Source organism: Scyliorhinus canicula, chromosome 2 (genome assembly GCF_902713615.1).
Source record: "Scyliorhinus canicula chromosome 2, sScyCan1.1, whole genome shotgun sequence".
NCBI lineage: Eukaryota > Metazoa > Chordata > Chondrichthyes > Carcharhiniformes > Scyliorhinidae > Scyliorhinus > Scyliorhinus canicula.
The window spans coordinates 110430221-110457305 of record NC_052147.1 but is presented as its reverse complement, the minus strand read 5'-3'; the positions used below and the strand labels follow the sequence as shown (position 1 = coordinate 110457305).

At 47.2% G+C, this 27085-nt stretch overlaps 1 protein-coding gene across 1 annotated transcript; it reads left to right on the top strand.

Moving 5' to 3' along the window:
* Positions 1-13620: 13620 nt before the first annotated feature.
* On the top strand, positions 13621-26026 carry LOC119957092 (serine/arginine-rich splicing factor 5-like). The gene is made up of 8 exons (XM_038784778.1): positions 13621-13713; positions 17097-17234; positions 17850-17920; positions 17998-18123; positions 18708-18777; positions 20554-20627; positions 21522-21632; positions 21966-26026. The coding sequence occupies exons 2-8, from the start codon at positions 17112-17114 to the stop codon at positions 22264-22266; spliced, it is 876 nt and encodes a 291-aa protein (XP_038640706.1). The 5' UTR covers positions 13621-13713; positions 17097-17111; the 3' UTR covers positions 22267-26026.
* Positions 26027-27085: the final 1059 nt, after the last annotated feature.

Sequence of the window (27085 nt, the reverse complement as noted above, 5' to 3'; positions counted from 1 at the left end):
TGGGAGGAAACCGGAGGAAACCCACGCAGACACGGGGAGAACGTGCAGACTCCGCAAAGATAGTGACCCAAGGTGAGAATCGAACCTGGGACCCTGGAGCTGTGAAAAAACCGTGCTAACCACTGTGCTACCGTGCTTCCAAATTCAGCCCTCATTTGCTCCACCAACCGAGATAAATTGAACTTGTGCAGACAGCCCCAGTCTCGCGCCATCTGTATCCCTAAGTATCTAAAACTGTCCCCTACTAACCTGAACAGTAGCCCCCTCAACTGACCCTCCTGGCCCCTCGCCTGTACTACAAACAATTCACTCTTTGCCAACTTCAGTTTGTACCCCGAGAACCGGCCGAATTCCTTCAGGATTCCCATGATTTCATCCATCGCAGTCACTGGATCCGTGATGTATAAGAGCAGGTCGTCAGCGTACAACAAAACTCTATGTCCCACCCCATACCAGCCACTAGAGGTTCTCAGGGCAATTGCCAGCGGCTCTATTGCTAACGCAAACAGCAGTGGGGAGAGGGGACACCCTTGCTTTGTCCCTCGGTACAGTCTAAAATAGTCAGATGTCGTCCTATTCATCCTTGCACTAGCCTCCGGAACCTTGTACAACAGTTTGACCCAGTCGATAAAGCCCTCCCCGAACCCAAATCGTCCCAGCACCTCCCATAAATAGTCCCACTCATCCCGGTCGAAAGCCTTCTCGGCATCCATTGCCACAACTACCTCTACCTCCCTACTCTCCGGGGGCATCATGATCACATTCAGCAGCCTTCTTAGGTTGGCCCACGAGCTGCCTGCCCTTGACGAACCCGGTTTGATCTTCCATAATAACGTCCGGCACACAGTCCTCAATCCTAGCAGCCAAGAGCTTGGTCAGTATTTTATCATCCACGTTCAGCAGAAAGCTGGGCCTGTAGGACCCACGTGCCTCCGGGTCTTTGTCCCGTTTTAATATCAGGGAGATGGTGGGGTGTGACATCGTCGGGAGTAAAACCCCTCTGTCGCTTGCCTCATTAAAAACCCTAACCAGCACCGGCCCCACTATCTCGGAGAACTTTTTATAAAACTCCACCGGATACCCATCCGGCCCCGGGGCTTTACCCGATTGCATGGCCCTCAAGCCCCCCAATATTTCTTTTGGTCCTGATCGGGGCCCCCAGCCCACCTACCAGCCCCCTGCCCACCTTTGGGAAGGACAGTTCACCCAGAAAGCGTCTCATCCCCTCTGGCTCCACGGGGGGTTCCGAGGAGTAAAACTTGCTATATAAGTCCCTGAACATCTGTGGTGAATGTAATATATATGATATGATAATATACACTGTCTTTGTAAGCGCAGTAGCGTTATCCAACCACTAGGGGGAGTAGCTCTGGGAGTACTCAGGAACTTGTACTGGGCTCCACCCTTGGCTCCGCCCACGACTCCTCCCCCAGTGCTGCTGTATAAATACCCTTGTCCAGAGTCAGCCTGAGTTCACTAAGAGTTCATCAACGGGTAACAGGCTGGTTCTGAAGTAAGACGATTAAAGCCTAGATTCATATCGGAAACACGTGTCTGGTGAATTGATGGTTCCATCAACATCTTGTTCAGCCCCGCCGGATCCCCTACCAAGTCCCCCCGCCCCCCACCCCGTCGACCACCTTCCCTATTTCCCTGGCCGCCTCCCTCTTCCTCAGTTGCTGGACCAGCATTCTACTGGCTTTCTCCCCATGTCATAAATCGCACCCCTCCCCTCGCCTTCCTCAGCAGCTCCACAGCCTTACCTGTGGGCAACAAAACTCAGCCTGTAGCCTTCGTCGTTCCCTTAATAGCTCTGCCCTCGGGGTCTCCATATATCTCCTGTCTATCTGTAAGATCTCCTTTACCAGTCAGTCCGTTTCTGCCCTGTCCGTCTTGTCCCTATGTGCTCGAATCGAGATCAGCTCCCCTCTCACCACTGCCTTCAGCGCCTCCCAAAGCACCGCAGCTGAGACTTCCCCTGTGTCATTGACCTGCAGGTAGTTTTGCATATATTTCCTCACCCTCTCACACACCGCCTCGTCCGCCAACAAACTGGCCTCTAACCTCCATTGTGGATGCTGAAAACTTTCCCTGCAGACCTGCAGATTAACCCAGTGTGCAGCATGGTCTGAAATAGCGATCGCCGAATATTCTACATCTGTCACCCCCGCTAGCAAATCCCTGCTCATGATGAAAAAATCAATTCGGGAATACACCTTATGAACATGTAAATAGAATGAAAACTCCCTCCCCGTCGGCCAACTAGCCCTCCATGGATCAGCACCCCCCCCACCCCATTTGCTCCATAAACCCCCTCAGTTCTTTTGCCATTGCCTGCACCTTACCCATTTTTGAACACAACCAGTCTAGGCCGGGGTCAAGGTCTGTGTTAAAATCACCTCCCATAATAAGCCTGTGTGAGTCCAGGTCAGGTATCTTCCCCAGCAGTCTCTTAATAAAATCCACATTGTCCCAGTTTGGTGCATATACATTGACCAAAACTACCCTCATCCCCTCAAGTTGCCACTCACCATGACAAATCTGCCTCCCCCATCCGAGATTGTGCTGCCCACCTCGAATTGCACCCGTTTGTAACCAAAATCGCAACCCCCCTGGTTTTAGTGTCCAGCCCTGAGTGGAAGGCCTGGCTAATCCAGCCCTTCCTCAATCTGACCTGGTCAGCTACTTTCAGATGGGTCTCCTGAAGCATTATTACGTCCACCTTCAGCGCCCACAGATTCGCGAACACATGTGCCCTCTTTACCAACCCGCTTAACCCTCTAACGTTCCAGGTGATCAGCCTGGTTGAGGAGCACAGTGCCCCCCCCCTCCCCCGATCCACCGTCTCCTTTCTTTGGGCCGCCCCCAGCCCCTGTGTCGCGCTTCCCCTGGCCCGCCTCCTGGCAGCCCCCACCTCCGACCTCCTCCATGTTCCTGAACACAAGTCCCTCCCTTATCAGCAGATCAACTACCCTCCCCCCCCCCCTCCCCCCCTAGCAACAACACCCTGTAAACTAACCCCTGCTATAAACACACACTCCCCACCTGGCTTCCATAGACCAGCTCACCCAGCTAGCCTGGTGACTCTCAACTCCGATGCCAACAAGTCTCCCACCTATTGTTCCCTCTGACCCCCGCCTATCAACACCACTTTCCCAAATCAGCCACCCTCGAGCAATTGCTCTGAAAAGAAAAAAAAACAAGGGACAAAGAAAACCCCGACGCCAGTGCAAATCGAATAAAACAAAGTAAGTAATAGGCACTTCCAACCACCCCGATCAGAACACAAAAAGCCCCCAGCATCAAATACCTTACCTACCCTCTTTTTCCAGCAAAAGCTCGAATACGGGAGAGAAAAAAAAAGTCAATACAAGAAAAACGTGTAAACATCGCTTAGTGTCTTTCTGACACAAGTCCAAAAAGTCCTTAGTTCGGCACCAGCCCTTCTATCTTGGCGAAGTCCATTGCATCCTGAAGTTCCTCAAAGTAATGGTGCTGTCCCTCGTGCGTGACCCAAAGGTGCACCGGGTACAGCAGCCCAAACTTCACCTGCTTCTAAAACAGAATCGCTTTGACTTGTCTGTAGCCTGCCCTCCTTCTGGCCACCTCCACGCTCAGGTCCTGGTAGATGCGCAAGACACTGTTATTCCAATGGCAGCTCCACATGCGCTTGGCCCACTGTAGCACCCGCTCCTTGTCTAGGAACCTGTGGAACCTGACCACCGTCGCTCGGGGGGGGGGGGGGGGGGGGTGGGGGCTCGCAAGCAGCTGCCTCACCAGAGCTCTGTGCGCCCTGTCCACCTCCACCGGTCGAGGGAAGACATCATCCCCCAATAGCTTCTGGACCATGTCTGCCATATACGCTGCGGCATCCTCTCCCTCAGCCCCCTCCGGGAGACCAACGATTCTCAAATTCTGCTGATAGGAGCGATTTTCCAAGTCCTCCGTCTTGTCCAGGAGGCTTTTTTGTTGATCCTGCAGCCTCTCATTCTCCGCCTCCACCACCATTTGGTGATCCTCCTGCTCCTCCAGCGCCTTCTCCAGCTTCTGGATTGTACAATCCTGGGCATCCAGCCTATGTTCCAGGCGCTCTATAGATTTCTGAATCGGGTCTAACTGTCCCGTTTCAACGTGGTAAAGCCCTCTTGGATGACCTTCAGCAGATGCTCTGTTGTTGGCTGGGCTGTCTGCACCGGGGTCTGGACATCGGCCATATTGTCCTCAGCAGCAGCTTCTACACTGCCCTTGTTTGCCCACTTCTTCAGCTGTTTGCGATTCTTTCTGCTTCTTAATTCCATACACCGATAACTGGAGTCGGTGCCTGAGGGCCTATACTTTCAGATCCAGCGCTCAAAAGTGCAAAAAAGTCGGGGGAAAAGGTCCAAAACTCCGACCAGATCGAGAGCCACCAAATGTGGCATAGCCGCACCGGAAGTCCCCACCTACACATCTTTGGATTGTGGGGGTGAAACATGCAGACACGGGGAGAATGTGCACATGAACAGTAACCCGGGGTCAGGATAGAATCTGGGTTTTCAGCGCCGTAGGCAGCAGTGTTAACCACTGCGCCATTGCACCGCCAGTTATCAAACTAAATTTGACACAAAGTCACATAAGGGGGTCTTGGGTTGATAATTAAAATCTTGGGCAAATTCACTGTCAGTGAGTTTAAAAAAAATAAATTTAGAGTGCCCAATTCATTTTTTCCAATTAAGGGGCAATTTAGCATGGCCAATCTACCTAGCCTGCACATCTTTAGGTTGTGGGGCCGAAACCCACGCAAACACGGGGAGAATGTGCAAACTCCACACGGACACTGACCCAGAGACGGGATCGAACCTGGGACCTCAGCGAGAGAGAAACAGAGTTAATGTTTCACATCAAATACGACTCTTCTTCCATGCTCTACGTTTCATCTTAAAATTGAATTTCCTCCCCCCTTGTGAGACACCTTATCAAATAAAATGTAATCAATTCTAAAGCCTTTTCGAAAATGTCAATGTATTACCCTCTTCTCTGCCCTTGGCTTCCCCTCTACTCTTATTCCTTATTTGCCTGTTCTAGGATGGCATCTGGCTTTCAGAACTTCATCCATGTGGTGATGCAACCACTGTATATATGTGTGCTTGCAGTAGGGGGATGTATGGCTGTACCTGTATTACAGGTTTCTCCGGTAAGCCCCTGCCGGCGAGCTCCGCCCACAGGTGGCTGTATAAATATTCATAAGTTTCACTGAGATGCCATTCTACAGCTGCTGCCGGAGAAATAGCATCTCACTGTAACGTAGCCACCGAAGTTGGCCATTCCCTCAATACAAAATGGAGGAACGCAAAGCTTGCAGGTTAAAATGGACAAAGTTTGCAGCACAAGCCAATGTGTATTCTGTCTGCTAAGAGAGCAGACAGCACTGAAACGAACATTCCGCATGCTAATGAGGCAATCTCCGGGACAGTTAACATGGTAATGGAACGATCCCAGGGACAATGGACACAAATAAGGAAGTGATTGCAACATTGTGTAGGATAGCAGACACCCCGGCACCAGCGGGGTTCGAAGACAAAGCACCTGAAGGCCCGCCCAGTAGCCAAGGGACAGCCTCAGTATTGGGAGGATTTAAACAAATCGATTGGGAAGAGACCCAATCGATCCCCAGCAGATAGAGGGTTCGCCCAAAAGGGCGTGAAGCCCTAGGATCTATAAAAGACAGGTCCCAAACTTAGTTCGTCCTTCTTGACCAGCCCTCCTCTCTTGACCAGCCCTCTCGACCAGCCTTTTACCGAAGAAGACCTTGACCGATAGAGAGGAGAGGTTTGGGACAGCAGCCGCCAGCAAGTAAGTGTCTCACAACGATCGCTACCAGAGATAGACACTCCTGACCCCTTTTTAACCCGTACCAACCTGAAGTCTGCGGACCCAGAGCAGAGCAAGAGGCCTTGTCCCCTGATCCGGCAGTTCCCTTTAAGATAAGTATTGGTTTATTTAGTGGTAGGAATAGTTTAATCATCTTAGCGTGTGCATGGGTAGTATTATAATTGTATTATAATAAACTCATTTGTTTAAACTTACTAATTGGTGTATGGTTTATTGCTTTGAACTTGGCCTTGAAACTTGTGGTGGTATCTTAACGATACCTGGCGACTCCAGAGCTAAGTAACGAAACAGAGCCAAATTGAGTGTTAAGCACACTCACCCAGAACGAGCAACAGTAATAAAGCCTCTCTTGAATTTCACTCGAGTCTTTGTGTACAATTGTTAGCGCCACAATTTATTACAATGAGATTTTCCTTACACCATGGACATCAGGATCAAACCTGACCGCCTGCAGCTGGATCTGTAGTCGTCCCACGCCAGGAACGACTTTGTTCACTGGCTTGCAGTTTTCGATGCCTACATCTCTTCAGCAGACCCTCCACCTTCGGTGGGTCAAAAACTACAGCTTCTTTACTCAAGACTCAGCTCCAGCATGTTTCCGCTAATTCGAGATGCTCCTGACTACGCCCGGGCCATGGAACTGCTCAAGGAGAACTATGCACAGTCGACGAACACCCTGTTTGCAAGACATCTACTCTCTACTCGCGGCAAACAGCCGGGTGAGTCGATTGAGGACTTCTGGAGGGCCCTTATACCTCTGGTACGAGACTGCGACTGCCGGTCCCTCACGGCCACAGAACATTCCGACTTACTCATGCGGGATGCCTTTGTTACGGGTATTGCATCGGACCCCATCCGGCAACAACTGCTGGAAGGGGCTGCTCTCGCTCTCACGGATACAAAGACTCTGGCTCTATCAATAACAGCCGCCTCCCGTAGTGTGCGATCCTACCCCGCTAGCCACTCGGCCCACCCGTCCTACCCCTTGTGGACCCCGCAAACGGCCCCCCTGGCCCACCCGTCCTACCCCTCGTGGACCCCGCAACCGGCCCCCCCAGCAGCCGCACCCGTGCACTACGCCTGTGCTGCTCGCCGCACCGAGCACCCTGGGGATCCCCGCTGCTACTTCTGTGGTCAGCAGAAGCATCCCCGCCAGCGCTGCCCGGCCCTCACCGCAACCTGCAAAGCTTGTGGCAAGAAAAGCCACTTTGCAGCGGTGTGCCAGTCCCGGACGGTTGCCGCTATCGCGCCCAAATTCCCCCCCTCGCATCAGCCGATCGCACAATGGGCCCTGCCGTCCGCTGCCCCCGATCCCACGTGCGATCAGTGGGCGCCGCCATCTTCCGCCGCCCCCGCCATGTGCGTACCATGGGCGCCGCCATCTTCACCCTCCGCCTCCATGTGCGTTCCACGGGCGTCACCATCTTGTCCCGCCCCCACAATGTACGCTCCATGGGCGCCGCCATCTTGTCCGCTGCCACCTTCTTCCTCACAGGTACTCCAGCCACCAGGAGCAGACAGTACAGCACCCAGGACAAGACCTTCATCAGGTCCGAAGTCCAGCGGCTGCTTCGGGAAGGTATTATCGAGGCCAGCAACAGCCCCTGGCGAGCCCACGTGGTGGTGGTTAAAACTGGGGAGAAACACAGGATGGTCGTGGACTACAGTCAGACCATCAATCGATACACGCAGCTCGACGCGTACCCCCTCCCTCGCATTTCTGATATGGTCAAACAGATTACACAGTACCGGGTCTTCTCTACTATTGACCTGAAATCCGCTTACCACCAGCTCCCCATCCGTAAATCGGACCGTCCCTACACTGCCTTTGAGGCGGACGGTCGCCTGTATCAATTTCTTAGGGTTCCCTTCGGCGTCACGAATGGAGTCTCGGTATTTCAACAAGAAATGGACCGAATGGTTGACCAGTACGAACTGCGGGCCCCGTTTCCGTACTTAGGCAATGTCACCATCTGCGGCCATTACCAGCGGGACCATGATGCCAACCGTGCTAAATTTCTCCACACCGCATCGCTCCTTAACCTCACGTATAACAAGGAGAAGTGCGTGTTCCTCACAGGTCGTTTGGCCATCCTCGGCTACGTTGTCCAAAACGGACTACTGGGGCCCGATCCCGACCGCATGTGCCCCCTCATGGAGCTTCCCCTCCCCCACTGCCCCAAGGCTCTCAAACGAAGCCTGGGGTTCTTTTCTTACTACGCCCAGTGGGTCCCACAATACGCAGACAAGGCCCGCCCACTAATCCAGTCCACACATTTTCCCCTCACGGCCGAGGCACAACAGGCCTTCGCTCGTATTCGCTTTGACATAGCCAAGGCCAGGATGCAGGCAGTAGATGAGACACTGCCCTTCCAAGTAGAGAGCGACGCTTCAGATGTTGCCCTTGCCGCCACGCTGAATCAGGCAGGCAGACCCGTGGCATTATTTTCCCGCACGCTCCACGCCTCCGAAATTTCGACATTCGTCTGTTGAAAAGGAGGCCCAGGCAATCGTTGAAGCGGTGTGGCACTGGAGGCATTACCTGGCCGGCAGGAGATTCACTCTCCTCATTGACCAACGGTCAGTAGCCTTCATGTTCAACAACACGCAGCGGGGCAAGATCAAAAATGACAAAATCTTGCGGTGGAGGATCGAGCTCTCCACCTATAACTACGAGATCTTGTATCGCCCCGGCAAGCTCAACGAGCCCCCAGATGCCCTCTCCCGAGGTACATGTGCCAGCGCACAAGTGAACCAGCTCCGTGCCTTGCACGAGAGCCTTTGCCATCCGGGGGTCACTCGTTTGTACCACCTAATCAAAACCCGCAATCTTCCCTACTCCGTCGAGGAAGTACGGACAGTCACCAGAGACTGCCAGGTCTGTGCAGAGTGCAAGCCACACTTCTACCGGCCAGACCGCGCGCGCCTGGTGAAAGCGTCCCGCCCCTTTGAACACCTCAGCGTAGATTTCAAAGGGCCCCTCCCCTCCACCGACCGCAACACCTACATCCTTAGTGTGGTCGATGAATTCTCTAGGTTCCCCTTCGCCATCCCATGCCCGGATATGACGTCTGCCACCGTCATCAAGGCCCTTGATTCCATATTCGCTCTGTTCGGTTTCCCCGACTGTTGGAACCAACAATTCTGTGGACACGTGCTTGTAGGATTAGAATAGCGGTTTTAATATACTTACAACAGAGCCAGCCTGTTAGCCGTTGAACTTTATGTGAACTGGCCGGCTGACCCTGTGGCACTGATCTTTATACAGCAGCTCCCGGGGGAGGAGTTCTGGGCGGAGCCAAGGGAGAAGTCCCGTACAACTCTCGAGCATTCCCAGAGCTACTCCCCCTCCACTTACAATATAGACACATGTATATACAGGTTATAGTCCGGTGTGAATCACATTCACCACACCGACTATATCCACAGTGAATGGAGATCCTCATTCATGAGCGATGAGCTGCGTCAGTTCCTGCTCAGCAGGGGTATCGCCTCCAGCAGGACGACCAGATACAACCCCCGGGGAAACGGGCAGGTAGAGAGGGAGAACGGGACGGTTTGGAGGGCCATCCAGTTGGCCCTACGGTCCAGGAACCTCCCAGCCGCTCGCTGGCAGCAGGTCCTCCCTGACGCGCTCCATTCCATTCGGTCACTACTGTGCACCGCGACTAACCACACACCCCATGAACGTGTTTTTGCCTTCCCTAGGAAGTCTACATCCGTGGTGTCGCTCCCGACCTGGCTCACGACTCCGGGCCCAGTCCTTCTTCGTAGGCATGTCAGGCACCACAAGGCGGAACCCCTGGTGGACAAAGTACGCCTGCTCCACGCGAACCCCCAGTACGCGTACGTGGAGTTCCCCGACGGTCGCCAGGACACAGTCTCGCTCCGGGACCTGGCTCCCTCGGGTGCCGATCCCATGCCCACGCCCATCTCGTGGAGGGCGCCACCCACCTTTTTCCCGGCGCCCCCCCGTATTCGTCCCCACCAGGTCCATCCCTCGTTCCCCTGCCCACGCTGGAGGGCATGGAAGATTTTGGCTCGCTCCCGGAGTCATCCCGCCACTGGCCAGCACCAACACCGCCAGCACCTGCACCGTCATCACCAACGCCGCCTGTGCCAACGTCGCCACCACAGCTACGTCGCTCGCAACAGAACGTTCGACCGCCGATCCGACTCAACCTGTGAACGGATTGCCTGATGGACTCTTGGTTTTCTTTTGTTTTGCCCTTTTGTACATAGGTCACTTTATGTATTACAGTTCCACGTCACCCCCGCCGGACTCATTTTTTACAAGGGGTGAATGTGGTGATCCAACCACTGTATATATGTGTGCTTGCAGTAGGGGGATGTATGGCCGTACCTGTATTACAGGTTTCTCCGGTAAGCCCCTGCCGGCGAGCTCCGCCCACAGGGAGCTGTATAAATATTCGTAAGTTTCACTGAGATGCCATTCTACAGCTGCCGCCGGAGGAATAGCATCTCACTGTAATAAAGCCCCTCTTGTACTTCACTCGAGTCTTTGTGTACAATTGTTAGTGCCACAATCCACAACAACTGTTAGCTCAAAGCCACAAGCAAAAACTGAGGGAGCTCAACCTGTATAACATAATTACACTAACATATGCTGTGATCAGGCCTCCAGCAATACATCCAGTCAGACTTGGAAGACCAGGTAAGATTGTAATGGCCAAAATCCTTTGCCTGGGAAATAAGGGCTTAATCATGAGCAAGCAAATGCTTAATATGCTTAACTCATTAAATTTAAACAGAAAAATACCTCTTAAGTATCTTTGAAAATATCAGGCAAGCAAATTAATTTGAATGCATTAATTATTCAAAATCTCAATTCCAAACTGCTGAAATCAAAATTGTCACCCAGTTGAATTCCGCAAGTTTTGGAGAACTTGGGGCGGCACGTGGCGCTGTGGTTAGCACTGCTGTCTCATGGCACTGAGGCCCCAGGTCATTGTCTGTGTTTGCGTAGGTTTCACCCCCACAACCCAAGGATGTGCAGGGTAGATGTACTGGCCACGCTAAATTGCCCCTTAATTGGAAAAAAAAATAATTGGATACTCTAAAATTAAAAAACATTTTTATGGAGAACTGGGTGAAATAAAAAGAGCTAATGGCTGAATTCCCCTTTGTATATTTCCTGACCCAATAAAAATTAATTTGCAGGAGGAAAAGCAAGAAATGTCAATGTTCCGGAGGCCATATAGCCCCAAAGAAGGGAGACTCCAAGGTGAATATTGTTGCACGGAGAAAAATCAATACACTTTTAAGGCCACTGCACGTCTCCAGGAATTGAAGATCAACATCCAAGGCACTGTGTGTAGCCCTGAAGAAAACAAATTGCAAAATAAGTCAGAAAAAAAAAATAATTATATTTTGTAATTTTCTTTGAAGTTTTCTCTTTACCAGGTGTAAAAATATCAAAAATGGGGCGGGGAGGGGGCTGTTTGGTGGACGGTCAACAATCGGTCAATTGGGTATGATTATTTTCAACGTAGGAAGGCAGAGCGCCACAACGCTGGCTTACTAATGGCTGGTGAGGGGCAGTCTTGTGCTGAAGCCTCCAGGGATACCCTAAATCACGGTTGGCAACCCAATTCGTAAGGTTGCCTCGGCTGGATGTGCCTAAAATGCGCCTGGGAGGAGGGGATTGGTAGGCTCCCATTGAAGCAGGCAGGGAAGAGCTTTAGGTACCTAGGGGTCCAGGTGGCTGGGAGCTGGGGGGCCCTGCACAAGCTCAACCTCACAAGGTTGGTGGAGCAGATGGAGGAGGAGTTTAAGAGGTGGGATATGTTACCGCTGTCACTGGCGGGGAGGGTGCAGTCCGTTAAGATGACGGTGCTCCCGAGGTTTTTGTTCCTGTTCCAGTGCCTCCCCATCCTTATCCCGAAGGCCTTTTTTAGGAGGGTCAACAGGAGTATCACGGGATTTGTGTGGGCGCATGGGACTCTGAGGGTGAGAAGAGTGTTCCTGGAATGAGGCAGGGATGGGGGGAGGGGGCTGGCGTTGCCCAACCTCTGTGGGTACTATTGGGCTGCCAACGCAGCGATGGTGCGTAAGTGAGTAATGGACGAGGAAAGGGAAGCATGGAAGAAGATGGAGGCGGCATCATGTGTGGGCACGAGCCTGGAGGCGCTGGTAACGGCTCCGTTGCCGCTCCCTCCAACGAGGTATACCACGAGCCCGGTGGTGGCAGCTACCCTCAAAATTTGGGGGCAATGGAGACGGCATAGGGGAGAAGTGGGGGGCTCGATGGAGGCCCCGATACGGGGGAACCATCTGTTTGTCCCAGGGAGCATTGATGGCGGATTGCTGGGCTGGCACAGGGCAGAGGTTAGGAGGTTGAGGGACCTGTTTGTGGAGGGGAGGTTCGCGAGCTTGGGGGAGTTAGAGGGGAAGTTTGGGCTCCCCCTGGGGAACATGTTTAGGTACATGCAGGTTAAGGCGTTTGCCAGGCAGCAGGTGGAGGGGTTCCCCTTGCTGCCCCCACGAGGGTTGCGTGATCGGTTGCTCTCGGGGGTGTGGGTTGGAGGAGGGAGGATTTCGGACATATACCGGGTGATGCAGGAGGTTGACGAGGCCTCGGTGGAGGAACTGAAGGGTAAATGGGAAGAGGAGCTGGGTGAGGAGATTGAGGAGGGGACGTGGGCGGATGCCCTGGAGAGAGTGAATTCCTCCTCTTCCTGTGCGAGGCTTAGCCTCATACAGTTCAAGGTGCTGCATAGGGCCCACATGACTGGGACGAGGATGAGTAGGTTTTTCGGGGGCCAGGACAGGTGTGTTAGGTGCTCGGGAGCCCAGCGAACCACGCCCATATGTTTTGGGTGTGCCCAGCGCTGGGGGAGTTTTGGAAGGGGGTAGCAAGGACGGTGTCGAGGGTGGTGGGATCCAGGGTCAAGCCAGGCTGGGGACTCACAATTTTTGGGGTTGCAGTGGAGCCGGGAGTGCAGGAGGGAGGGGGGAGGGGGTTGAATCGGGGGGAGGGACAACTGTGTATGTGGGTTTGTGGGATGTGGCGGGTGTTATCTCTTTCCCTTTTGTTGTTGGGTGTTCTTTCGTTTTTTTCTTTTGTTTGTAGTTGCTTTTGAAGTTGGGTGGGTATTGTTCTTGGGGTGTTACCGCGGTTGTTTTGTTAATAGAGTTGTTTATATTATGTAAAAATTTCAATAAAAATTTAAAAATAAAAATAAAATGCGCCTGGGTCGACACCAGGAGCGAGAGTCGAGCATGTTGCTTTGGCTCGGAGGCATGTGTGGGGCAGACCGATGTGGTGGCAAGATTTCCGTAACAGGTTATATGGGGAGGGTGCGTTGGGCTGGGCAGCACAGTGGTTAGCAATGCTGCCTCTCAGTGCCAGGGACTTGGGTTTGATTCCGAATTGGCTGACTGTGTAAAGTTTGCACCTTCTTCGCCGTGTCTGCATGGATTTCCTTCAGGTGCTCCAGTTCCCTCCCACAGTCTAAAAATGTGCAGATTAGGTGGGGTTAAGGGGGCCGTACTCCCTCGGGGGAAGGTGCAGACTCCAGGGACCAAATGGCCTCCTTCAGTACTATAAGGGTTCTATGGTTCTAATTGCTTTAGTTTGGCAACTCAATTTTACTGGTAGACTTCCATTGTAGTTTGCTGGGGGTCTGTACCTCCCTTGCAAAGGGGCAACTCAAGGCTGGGTTACCCTGGTCTTTGAAGCGAGGGGGAGGTGAAGCGGTAGTGACGTCGAGCACATGACCAGGGAGGGGCGGGGAGCGGAAGTGAGGCGCGACGATTGACAGTTGACCGCCATTTTGTGAGCGCATTTTATTTTCACTGCGTCATTGGAGTCGAGTCCGGGTGAGTGATCCTCAAGGAGAAGAAAAAATTCGGCAAATAAATGACGCCGCCGCCGTTTGTCTTCAACTTTTAAACCGGGGAGGGTGTGTGGAGGAGATTATGCGCGGGGGCTGGAGGGTTGATTGATTTAAAAAAAAACTTTTGGCGGTTAGGGCGGCAGCGTGTGGAATCGGACGCCCTCGAAGTCCGGGCGGGCTTTTGGAAATCGAGCCTCTGGGCTGAGGGTCGGGCCTACGCGCATGAGGTGTCGCTAACATGAGGGAGACAGGCTGGCGGGCGGAGTCTCCGCGGCCCGAGGGCGCGGCCGCGGCCGCCATTTGAAGGCGGCGAGGCCGTCGTCGTCGTCCCCCTAAAATAAAAGCGAAATATTGCGGATTTTGGTGTTTTGTAGCTTTTCCCCCGAGGAAAGCGGTTTTTTTTTGGTGGGGGAGGGGAGGGAGAGAAATAATCCTCCAGTAGCTTTTGTGGAGAGGGGATCGAGAGATAACCTTCCCAGTCCACTACGACGATCCTGTTGAGTCCCGAAGCAGAAACCTTTTGGATTCGACCCCATTTGGGTTATTACTTCTCCGCCAGTGCGACCTGGGTTTTTTCCGTCTCTCTTCCCCCCCCCCGGCCCGGCCCGGCCCGGCCCTCTTGATGCTGGGTGACCGGGCCGGGCTTGGCCACAATCCCCCGCCCTTCCCAAGTAAGACTGGTCTGAAATCGTCAGGGAATCTAGAACTGGGGCACACGGTTTTTAAAAAAAGTGAGTTTGGGGGGGGGGGGGGGGGTCTATTTAAAAGGCAATGCTGAGGAAATTCTCTCTCTCGATTGTTGGTCTTCAGCCAGCAGTGGGGAGCTGAGTAGACATTGATCATGTTCAGGGCCCAGTTATGGCATATTTCTGAGGGGGTGGGGGTGCAGAGAGCCGAGGGTTATGGTTTGGGGGAGGGGTGAGGGGAAGGAAACTGGAGCTGAGTAAAATCAGACCAGCCACGACTGGCAGAGCAGGTTGGATGAGCTGCAAGGCCTGCCCCTAATTCTTAGGCTGTCTTTTACTTGTGGGGAAGCACTTCCTTGCACATGCAAAAATGTAGTTAGTGGTGATTCAGCACTGAGCCTTGCATCTACTGTATGCCTTAAATTGAAGAGCAAAACCATGAGAGGGGGAAATGCCAGTGAGGAAGTAGTGGCAGTATCTGGTTCTCTAGGTGCTCAATCTGGACGCCTTCTAATGAATGTGTCTGCTACAATATTTCATAAAACAAACCATAAAGCTGTGTCCAGACTACCTGGCCAAAGGCCTCTTGCTCAGTTAGAGTATAATTTATTACCTCAAATAAGTTGTCGCTCAGTGGGGTTTGAGACCAGGATTGCTGCCAAGTGAGCTAGCTGGCTGTGTAACATAAAAGCAAATTACTGCAGATGCTCGAGTCTAAAACAAAAATAGGAAATGCTGGACAATCTCAGGAGGCCTGCCAGCATCTGTGGGGAGGGAACGGAGCTAATGTTTTGAGTCTGGACGATCTTAGTCAAAGCTGTGCAGTCTTTCCAACTTGGGTAACAGCTCTGCAACTGTTGTGCAAAAAATTTCCCCCATACTGGTCTAAGCAATAAAATTTTGGACAGGGTAGTGTTGGCACAGTCCTTTGTTCTCTTTGTATTTTCAAACTCCACCAATGCTCCTGCCGACCAGAAAGTGGCAGGAACAATGGTGTGTGCGCCAGTCGCTATAGTGTGAACTGAGTGCACATGCGCAACTGTTCCTGATGTCTTTTTGGTCAGCTGCAGGAGATAATTATGTTAACTGCTAAACTCTTAACTGTTTCTGCACATCATTTACTTCCCCATTTACAATTTCCAACATCTTAGCCCATTGAGATAAATGCTGGAAATATTAAGCACGACTGGCAGCATCTATGGAAAATGAAAACCAATTAATCTTTGAGTCTCAGACCTCAAATGTCAACACTTTCTCACCATAGATGATGTCTGCCCTGAGTATTTCCCACATGTTCGTTTTTCATTTCAGATTGTCCTTTAGCATTTGAGGTCAGCAAAGTGTAAATTGATAGCCTGTTGGTCTCTGACCAATGGATCAAAATAGCAGCCATGAGGTAATGTGTTCCAGGTTGAGCATCCTTTATCGGAAAACCGAAAAATTGCAAAATCCACACTTTTTCCAAGTGCCGGTGTGACGTCACAAGTGGGAAATCCCACAAGACTCTGGGATAGTCCCCGGGCGATGCACAGTTTCCAATGCATGCCACAGGTGCACATTATAGAACAGTACTGCACAGAACAGGCCCATCGGCCCTCAATGTTGTGCCGAGCAATGATCACCCTACTCAAACCCACATATCTACCCTATATCCGTAACCCAACAACCCCCCCCCCCCCCCCCCACCGGACCTTACTTTTTAGGACACTACGGGCAATTTAGCATGGCCAATCCACCTAACCCGCACATCTTTGGACTGTGGGAGGAAACCGGAGCACCCGGAGGAAACCCACGCACACACAGGGAGGACGTGCAGACTCCACACAGACAGTGACCCAGCCGGGAATCGAACCTGGGACCCTGGAGCTGTGAAGCGTTTATGCTAACCACCATGCTACCGTGCTGCCCTAATTATATTCTAAAATCTGAAAAATTCCAAAATCTGATAATACTCGGCCCCACAAGCGTTTCGGATAAGGATGTTCAACCTGTAAAAGCACTTTTTATTTTTTTTTAAATCTCAATTTCCGTAAGCCTGTTTGAAATGGCTGTGGTGACTTGCATAATATGAACCAATATTTGTATTTTTTTTCCTTCTGTATCTGATAAGTGTCTAGTTGACTGTTACTTTTTGTCCTCTATTTATTGATGTTGTTACAGAGTTGTAAGTAGTTCACTTAGCTAACGTGGAAATATATTGAAACACTTTTGAAGAAAGCTGTAATCAATCACTTGTGTTTTGAGGACCGTTTGATGTTTTTAAAAGGATCAATGGCATTTAAGTTTTATTTTTCTAAAATAAACCAACATTTGTTTGATCTTGGCTGATTTTGGCATTTTTGTTATGTGGGGCTTATGAGCTGCCGCTGGTGTCAATTGCAACTATTGTTGCACTTTAGTTGTATTTGTTGATTGTGACCAGCCCTCCTGAGTGGAGGAGTTTATAGATGCACAAGACTAGTCAGGTTAAGAGTAAGCTCTATTCCCAAAGAGCCTGGCAGCGTTTCCCCATCTTGATAGTATTGACTCCTTACTGGATATAGATGCTTTCAAGTACATTGCTTCGCCAAGCTCATTACCTGCTCAAATCTGAGCCGTATCTGCTGATGCATGAATGATGATACTTCAGCTGGTGGCTCAGCAAAACTATTTAAGACTTTGTTTATACCTTTTTTAACAGTGTTGATTGTTCAGAATGAGTTCCCGAGTGTTCATTGGTAGACTGAGCCCTCATGCTACAGAAAAAAATGTGGAGAAGTTTTTCAAAGGATATGGACGAATTAAGGAAATTGATTTGAAGAATGGCTTTGGATTTGTGGTAAGTTTATCCCCCCCCCCCTTACAAGTCTATAGTTGTAGAATAAAATTCTTACTACACAGTTTAGTGTTTGTTATTGACTGTTAAATTCAGCCCATCTCTAGAAAGTGCATCTTTCATTGCTTCAGAACATAGAACATACAGTGCAGAAGTAGGCCATTCAGCCCATCGAGTCTGCACCAACCCACTTAAGCCCTCACTTCCACCCTAGCCCTGTAACCCAATAACCCCATCTAACCTTTTTTGGTCACAAAGGGCAATTTATCATGGCCAATCCACCTAACCTGCACGTCTTTGGACTGTGGGAGGAAACCGGAGCACCCGGTGCAGACTCAGCACACAGTGACCCAGCAGGGAATCGAACCGGGACCCAGGCGCTGTGAAGCCACAGTACTAATCACTTGTGCTACCGTGCTGCTGAAACTAAAATAACAATCAATAACTTCCATTGTGACGTGTATTTAGAGCATAGAAAACAATACCAAGAGATCCATATTGGTCTTTATGTCCCACAGGAAATGTCCTGGCTTAATTTTGCAGTTGTACATAATGAATTATTGATTGAAGACATCTATTCATTTAACATTTTTAGTGAAACATAAATTTCTTTTTTAGGAGTTTGAAGATTACAGAGATGCAGATGATGCGGTGTATGAGATGGATGGAAAAGAGTTATGCAATGAAAGGTATACAAAAATCATGCATTTATAATATAAATGTATATGGTGTTAATTATGTATATTAATGGGTTTAACATTTTCAGAGTTACAGTTGAACATGCCAGAGCACGCCCTAGAGGAGGACGTGGAGGGGGACGATTTCAAGGTCGCTTTAACCAACGTTGGTCTCGTGGTGGTGGTGGTGGTGGTGGTAGTAGTGGAGGAGGAAGGTGAGCCCAAGTATTCTAGTCTTTCACTGTGGCTTGAAGAAATAACTCATGGAGAGCATAGATACACAATTACATTATACTTTAATGAATTCAATTATTTGAAAGTATTTTTGTCCTATTTGGTAAACCTGAGATTCATAATTAGTTGATTCTGGATGTGAAAGTCCACAGCACAGGCTGAGAAATGATAAATGTAGGACATTCTGGCGAATCTCCTCCCTTCCAAGTATCCATTGCTGCATCTGCGCATTGAAGGTTGGTTGCAGGAACCACCACAACCAAGCCTAATATATCTATTTTGGTTGACAGTGGCTAGAAATGGGCAATGGAAAGTTTGTGTTCTCATTGGGTGGTGTCACCAGTTGTACAGTTACGACTGTTCAGGTTGATTTAAATCATGGGATCTTCTAGTGTTCATGGCTCAGCCCACACTGCTTGAGAAATTAATAATTTAACCATTGAGACCTTCTAAGCCTCCACTGTGGAACAGTATAAATTGGCCATTGCTTTCTATATATTGACACCAGGTTCAAGTACCCCGGCAGTCTATTTTGATATTGAGTTCTCCAAATGTTATCTTTCAGAAATGGACCTCCAATTCGCACAGAAAACAGAGTGATTGTTGAGAATTTGTCTTCCAGAGTTAGCTGGCAGGTATTTATGTGGAACATTAAATTGTATTTTTGTAAACTGCTGCTAGTGTTTGAAATTAAATTGGTACTTCCGTTTGAATTAAATATGTATTGGGCTTTCAAGATTAGTCAAGAATCCATATACAATGAAGGGCACACACTTGTGACATCATGTCTGTTTGTCTTCCTGGATTAGCTAAACGCTCATCCATTCACCAAATCAAAAACTATTTTAAGAGGACTAATTGTCATTTAGCTGTAAATAACTTGGACAGGCTGCATTTCTTTTAATGAACGAGTTGCCGCTAAATTGGCACTGAAGGTAGAGAAGTGGCTGTATTTGCCTTCCTGAAAGGCTAGCTGAAATGTTAAGCCTGTAAGTAGTCACATTAGCAAAACGGTTAAGTCACATCCTTACTAGAGCTACATAATCTTTCAAACTGGTGACCTGGAAGTAAAATTAAGCTGGAGTATGTGTTCCCTTTACTGTAATTGGCTTGGTCAAGTATAACCCATTATCTTTAAATAGTTACTGTAATGCCGTGTGAGTTGTTGAAAACATTGTATTATCAAATATTTTCTTGCGCAGTTAAATCTTTTCAGTTTTACAAAAGAAAAAATCTTACCATTTTGGAAGGTCTCATTTTGACCTGATTATTGTTCTGTCCAAATTCCAGCCCCATTATGTTTTAAATCACAGAATCACAGTATTTACTTGCCGAGTGTCTCAGGTGATAATCCTGTTGACCTCATTGAGGAAAGAGGTGAAACAGGTATATTTGCAGTGAGTTGTGGGCTTATGCCCATGATAACTCACAAGCGTAGTTCCTTCTCTCAGCTGGCTGGGGATGGGAAGTAGACAACCTGCCCACAATGAAGGAAGATACTGGGCATGTTGTTATCAATATTAGTGGGGGTGCTGATTGCATACCTGTCCCCTCTCCAGCTAGTGTGTGACACTGAGGCGATTTGTGAACTGTTTAATTTGCAGCACTATTAGTTACAGTTTTCTGGAAGTAGTTAACTCCATGTTAACTTGTTTGTCTGTTAACCTTGAAAGCCTTAAGTATGACATTTATTTGGTTTTTATGCTTAAATGTTTACAAAGTTTAACCAAGTATTAAAACCTTTATTTACCAGCCTCTCGTTATGTCGTTGGCCTTGTGACGAGGAGTGCCGTTGGTTTTCCTAATCGCTCTGGCTTGGTCTCTTGGGCCTAGTTGAAATGCCAGTCCGCTCCTACGTTTGTCATTTGGTGATCTAGATCTGTGTGTGGTGGTCTGACCTACATGGTGGGCACTTGGTTAATGCCAGTGTTCCATGCTGCACCCCGAAAAATGGTATCTTCCTAAAGTCGAGTGTTCTGGGCGCCCACTCTAAAATGAGGTCCTTGATTGAAAGAAATGGGAGAAATTCGCTAGTAGGGTTGGTTGGAAGCTCGATTGGAGTGAGGTGAGGAGTCCCTGGTCACGGCGCAAGAGTAGCAATGTTTGTTCCCATGTCAGCGTCTGCCTTTAAGGTAGGGTGATGTCCGGGAAGGCTCGTATCGAATGATAGCGTCGGTCAAGGGGTGGTGAAGAGCACCATCTGGTCTCCAGTCGTGGTGATACCTCCGAGCGCTTGTTACATTTGGCTGGTTGAATAGCCTAGGGAATGGTACAGGAAGGTAATAACACATTTTGATAAATTAGAATTGCTTTTTATTTAACATTTTTCCAATAATCTTCTATATTGGAAAATAACAAGAATGCGTGTCTTATTGTGCTCTGTTTTACCTAACTGATCTGATCTTACTTAGGACCTGAAAGATTTTATGCGACAGGCTGGAGAAGTAACCTTTGCGGATGCGCACAGGCACAAACTCAATGAAGGGTAAGTGACAGAAATGAGTTGATATTTTAACTGGTTGATCGTGCTCTTTAATTATATTGTGCTCCACTGGTCTGCTGATTTTTTGTAATCAATGCAAATATTACTCCATGCATTGAACATGTGTTTAGGTTGCGGTTAAAGTCACAGGCAGACTTTAGGCTGAATTGTTTTTGTCTCTGGGTAAGTTAGCTGAAATTAAGCAAATATTAGATCCCCTCTGACCTTGCACCTACTAGGAATTTCGCTGAGACTTTGTCCACATCTCCTTGTATAGGTGTACAGTTTCTTTCAGGAAGTCAATTCACAGTTGCTATTCTGTAATGGACTCCACGGTTTTGGTATTTTACCTACTAACTGAACATTATTCAGATCTGAACAAAGCTGTTGAGTATGTTTCCAATTGATCAGAATTTTGCAGGTCTTTGACAAGTTTTGATTATAATAATGGCCCAAATCAGTTTGGAAATAATTAGGTTTCTATTAATGGTGTTTCTGTTAATGCCGTTGCAATATACAGTAGTATGTAGTTTGCAAAACCAAATGCAACTTGGGATTTTACTACTCTTGCTTTCCTTATGCTTAGAATGTACACAAATGCTTTGGCTCATATTTATACTGCATGAGCTTCCCAACAACTTGCCCCATATTCCTTTTTTCTCTCATGCCTCATAAGTATCAGACCGTCAGCTTCATCTGTTTTTCTGTCAGTGAGGTCTACATTTTTAATATTCTGTGTAAAGACTCTTCCAAAATTTGCCTAATTAGTTGCTATTTTAGATTTTTATACCTTTCCTTTTCTAGACTTGTCGTAGGGAAGTACCTGAGTGTTTTTTCTTCCCCAGAAGAAGACCCTGAACAGATTTTTCTGATAGTTACTTGATTTTTCTTTCGTAGGATTGTAGAGTTTGCCTCTTACAGTGACTTGAAGAATGCACTGGATAAGCTCTCTGGCACAGAGCTCAATGGAAGAAGAATCCGACTGGTTGAAGAACGTAAACAGTACAGGTAAATATCCTGCAATGCTGTCTAAATACCAGAAAGACCGTCCTAGTGTGCTTTACAGCTTCCTGCAATCTTGGCATTTATGTAGAGAAATCAACAGCCCTTAAATTGAGTTATTTGTGCTCCACTGAGGAGCACCATGCCCTATCAAAGCAGCAACTTCAGTGAAATAATGGAAGTCTGAACTTTTGGAGTGGGTTGAATACATTGCAGGTTTATTTTAAAGACAGTTCACTCCAATTAATTTCCAAAATTCATGGGTTGACCAGCTGCACTGGAGTTTTGAGAACGAGGAGCGTAAAATAATGTCTTATCTGCTTGATTTTTCTCTTGCAGGTCTCGCAGCAGATCCCGTTCCCGTAGCCGCAGTTCTTCCAGATCTCGTAGCCGATCACGTAGTCGATCTCGTTCCAGAGGCCGCAAGTCCTACAGTAGATCAAAGAGTAGGAGTCACAGTAAATCACGTTCCCGTAGTAGATCACCTGCTCCTGCTAAGGAGCAGAAAGGCCGCTCCCCTTCACCATCCAAGTCGCCTGTGTCGGCAGAGCATGCAAGATCCCGTTCTCGCTCCCGGTCTCGTTCACGGTCAAAATCGCGTTCCCGGTCCAGATCGCCTTCCGTTGAGAGTGCTGACTAAATGTTAATGTCAAAGTGGACTTTTACCCCCAAGTGAGTGAAAGTTGATGTAAAATATGGTAAGTAGGAAGTGGTGAATTTCTGTCAAAGGAGTTTAGATTTTTTGTTTACTTAAATACGTAATATGTATAGTTATTGGAAGTAATTTTGACTTGATTATAAATTCACATTTTTATTCAATGATAATTTCTTTTCCTGCTTCATGTGCGGTTTTTTCATATTGATTTAATTAATTGATCTTTATGTTAGTTTATCTATCTGTAATATTGAATGCAATTTCATAAAATTGTTTTTCTTGTGCATCGCTTTAAATAAATATTCCACAAAAAGGTGTGCGTTTATAATGGGTTGCACAAACCTCATTTCTGCATATCATCTGGCAGATGGTGAGTGTTTTCTGATTGCTAGGTAAGTTTAAGGCATTTTCATAGCAAATCTTAGGCCACTAAGTTCTTAAAATTGGGTTAAGGAACAACAATGTTTTTAATGTTGAATGCACATAGTTCTTTGAATATTGAAATCCTGCATTGTTTTGCTGATGTTTTTTACTGTAACCTTAGTATTTAGCACATTTTCTTATTTCTTAACAATTGCCATGCTAGAGTAGTGGTGGATTATTTGAGTGACTCGCTGTGATACTTATTGGGCTAAAGAATGATTTTTAAATCTTCCTCGATAGTTGTAGTGTTGAAATGTTTACGGTAAAGTTACCAGCATCTTCACAATAGTACTGTTTTTCAGTATGCCCAAGAGATGCATGCAAAACTAATGAGAATAAAAGTAGTTTCCCTTCCCTAGGTAAGGTGGGTGGAGAATTTTTAATGTCATGTATAGCAAAAAGGCAGCATTTTTACTTTTATGCACTGCTGACATATTGACTTCATTATAAAAGAAATCAAATTATTTCCATGTATCTCCAGAAATTAGTTTGATTAAAAACATGCTTGGATTTAAAACTACCAGTGATCTCTGGTTCAATCCCTTAACCTTGGCTGAGCTGGATGATCTTGGCTAAATGTTCTTCTTCCCCAGGGGTATAGTGATTCATGCTATGGTATGGCTCTTTCAAATGTGGAGTGGACAGGGAAGTTTGACTTCAATGCCTCAGCTGATGCCTGGATATTAATAGGGAGTTGTTCAGGCCAATCATAATGCAAATCCTTAGGGAAGCGTTAATTCTTCCCATTTTGCTCCTCACGGAGTAACTAAAATTTGGTTGCATTCTTTGTGCTTATTTTTATAATCTAAATTGATTTGTCTGTGTAGACAGTAGTCAAAATGAACTCGCTACACAAAATATGGTGCATTTTGCAGGTTGTTAAATAAAATTTATCTTGATTAATATAGAATAGTGGGATTTGGTAAAGGTTCACTTTCTCTCAAACCAACGATGTTGTAAGTGGTTGTAAATCTTCCCTTGCATCCTGGGAGGCAGATGTGTCATCGTTTGTAAGTAAATTGCTATGAAACCAATATAATCGGCACACGTGATGCTTGAACTGAGCAGGCTGCATTTTTGTAACTTGTCAATGCAGAAAAACCTGAATGTGGCATATAAGCCAGATACGCAAAGTATTTTAAATCACTGTCAAGACACATGACCTTAAGCTCATTTTTGCCATTATAGCAAACAAGCTTATAAACGAACCTGGAGCAAGCAACAAGAGATCTCAGTGAATAGATATGAAGGTGATTCTGTTTTGTGGTGCTTCAAAAGTGAGTAACGTTGAAACCACCCTAGCAGTGAAAATATATATTTTTGAGTGCTAGACAGGAAGGGATATGGCTAATTTAATTTGGGGGGTGGGGGGGGGGAGCTCTCCCTCTTGACATCCCCTGAAGGGCTTGAATATCTGACTACTCCCAAAAAGGACCGCAGCCTCGGAACTAGTCCCACCACACTTGTTTTCATCGTGGGAGTGAGTGCACATGTACGCATGTCACCCGTATTACTCTGCCCCTTGGGGAAGGTAATGCTCCTGTGGGAAATTTTGAAGACCAATCTGTTGTGATAGTGTTATGCCCCCAATCTCTTAACTTTTTGTTTTTTATAACTTTTCTCCATCCTTTGCTCTTTGGGATTCAATTCCACAGTTGCTACTTGCCCTCTGGTATTGTGCCCAAGTATTCATTATTCAAGCGTAAGTACGCCTGTACAATGATTGCCAACAGGCTAGTATGCCACAGGGATCTTCCATCTAGCATGACATGAGAGATCTGACTGATCTTACTTGCTATATCCAGTAGATTTGAATATTTGTACTGTTTTATTATTATGTAGTTCTGACTAAAAGCGACACTGAATGTGGTCTATATAGATTAATACAGCAGTGAGAACTCACTTGCTGCCAAATTTACCCACACTCGCTAAAATTTCATAAGAGCATTTGGTGCAACAGCGAGAATGTTAAATTTCCATTGTACTTGCCACTGGGAGGTAATGTAGAATTAATTAAAATTGATTCTGGAACCTTTATATTAAAATTAGCTAACTTACTGAGACATGGGAACTATCCTCTTACTGCATATGGAATGTGGGCATTGTAGAAGATTGGTGACTTGCACTTTCCAAGTAGTCATTTTGTGATAGGTTTGTTGAGCTATTAAGGGTATTATTTCTAAAAACGAATCTAGGTAAAGTACAGAAATTGGTTCTCAAGGAGCTCAAGGAATTAGTTTCCAGTGCAAAACACCAGCCTCTTATTTGAGCTGTATTGTCAATATGTAATTGAGCCAGGCAAAATAACTTTGGCACATTGAGATGTGATATTGCTTTGCACTGAGGAGGGGGAAACGAATTGAGTCCTTGCTGTTGATCTGCCAGTAATTCCTGACAATGTAAGTGTGGATAATCGACACACTGAATCTGGCGAAGTAATCATTCCCTGTCCCAAACTATTATAATCGGCGCATTAGTATCGATTTTTGAGTGAAGAATAGCTACTTATCTGTGTGGGTAAAGGAGGCTAGAACAGTTGGGGGAGACTATCAATTTTCAACAGAAAAAAAAAGTAGAGGCGGAAAGGCAAAAATGTGGCGCCTGAGCCCAAATTTTTATATAATCACTGCCTCCTATGCCGTACTATTCCATTTGGAGCATTCAGTCTGGCTCTTTTGAAGAGCCCAATTAGTTCCACTCCTCTGTTCTTTCCCCACATTCCTGCAGGATTTTTTTCTCCTAAGTATTTATCAAATTATATTCAATCTGCATCCACCACTCTTGAGGCAGTGCATAGTTTAGGCAAAGCGACATACTTGTATTAAGACTCTTCGCACCTTTCAGAAAGTTAGCAAAGAGAAAATTGATCTATTTAATGTATTTTCAAAACACTTTCAAGATGTGTGTTTGTATGATTAATTTATAAATTACTTATCTCAAAACCACGAATAGTAGTGTTTGGAAACTTACATTTATAGAGTATCTGGTCATGTCTCAATGAAATTCATATGAATTGAATTGTGCTGTACCTTCTGTGGACATTAATAACCCCTCAACTATCAGTTTTGTAAGAAGCTCACTAAAAGCCTCAATTGATAGCATATCTTGCAGGTACCATATGTAAACTTTAAAAAAAAATACACTCCTGTCAGGTCTTTTGTCATTAATTGGCAAAGATAGGAGAAATATTTTTTTGTCTTTCAATGAGGATTAGAATTGCCTTTTTAATCTAATATTTTTCACATGCTTATGTTGTCAAATTATATTTTGCTAAATGTAGTTTTATCATGTTCTAATACCAAAATAAAAGTTTCAGCTGAAATCTGTGTAAATGTGTCTTTCCTCTGGTTATATGCAGAGTGTAATGTTTCAATTTAGGTATTTCTGATTAGTGAGAATAATACTTGTTTATTATATGGACTTCTATTTGGGGGCAAGCCTAAGCATTCAGCCCTTGCGCCTATTGCACATTAAATTGGATAGTGGGTGATCTATATTTTGACACCATCCGCCCACCATAGTTACTTAACCCTAATGCTATTGCAAAAATCTTCGTTGAAATTTTACTTTTGGGGAGGAATTTCTTTCTATCTTATGGCACCACTGAAAAACCTAGCTCATCTTTGTGCTCCAGGACAAATTTTCTCTTTACAGTCCTATCAGATGACCATTAGTTTTAATGCAAAATTAGGTCAAAACCACGCCGTGTAGAAAATGGGATGGTTAGAGGGGTCCAAACTTTTTAAAAATAAATTTAGATTACCCAATTATTTTTTCTATTAAGGGGCAATTTAGCATGGCCAATCCACCTACTCTGCACATTTTTGGGTTGTGGGGGCGAAACCCATGCAAACACGGGGAGAATGTGCAAACTCCACACGGAGAGTGACCCAGAGCCGGGATCGAACCTGGGACCTCAGCGCCGTGAGGCGGTTGTGCTAACCACTAGGCCACCGTGCTGCCCTCTGAGGGGTCCAAACCTTAGTACCCAATTCGTTTTTCCAATTAAGGGGCAATTTAGCGTGTCCAAACTACCTACCATGACCATCTTTGTGTTGTGGGGGCAAAACCCACGCAACCACGGGGAGGATGTGCAAAATCCACACGGAGAGTGACTCAGAGCCAGGATGGAACCTGGGACCTCGGTGTGGTGAGGCTGCAGTGCTAACCACTGCACCACCATGTTGCTCTGATTATTGCTCTATGATCTTAAATAGAATGTGTTTAAAAACTATTATTAGGATATATATTTAACCATGTTCTTAAACTAAGATCTCCTAGGGTGGCATGGTGGTGCAGTGGTTAGCACTGCTGTTTCACAGCTCCAAGGACCCGGGTTTGATCCTGGTCCCAGGCCACTGTCCGTGTGGAGTTTGAACAT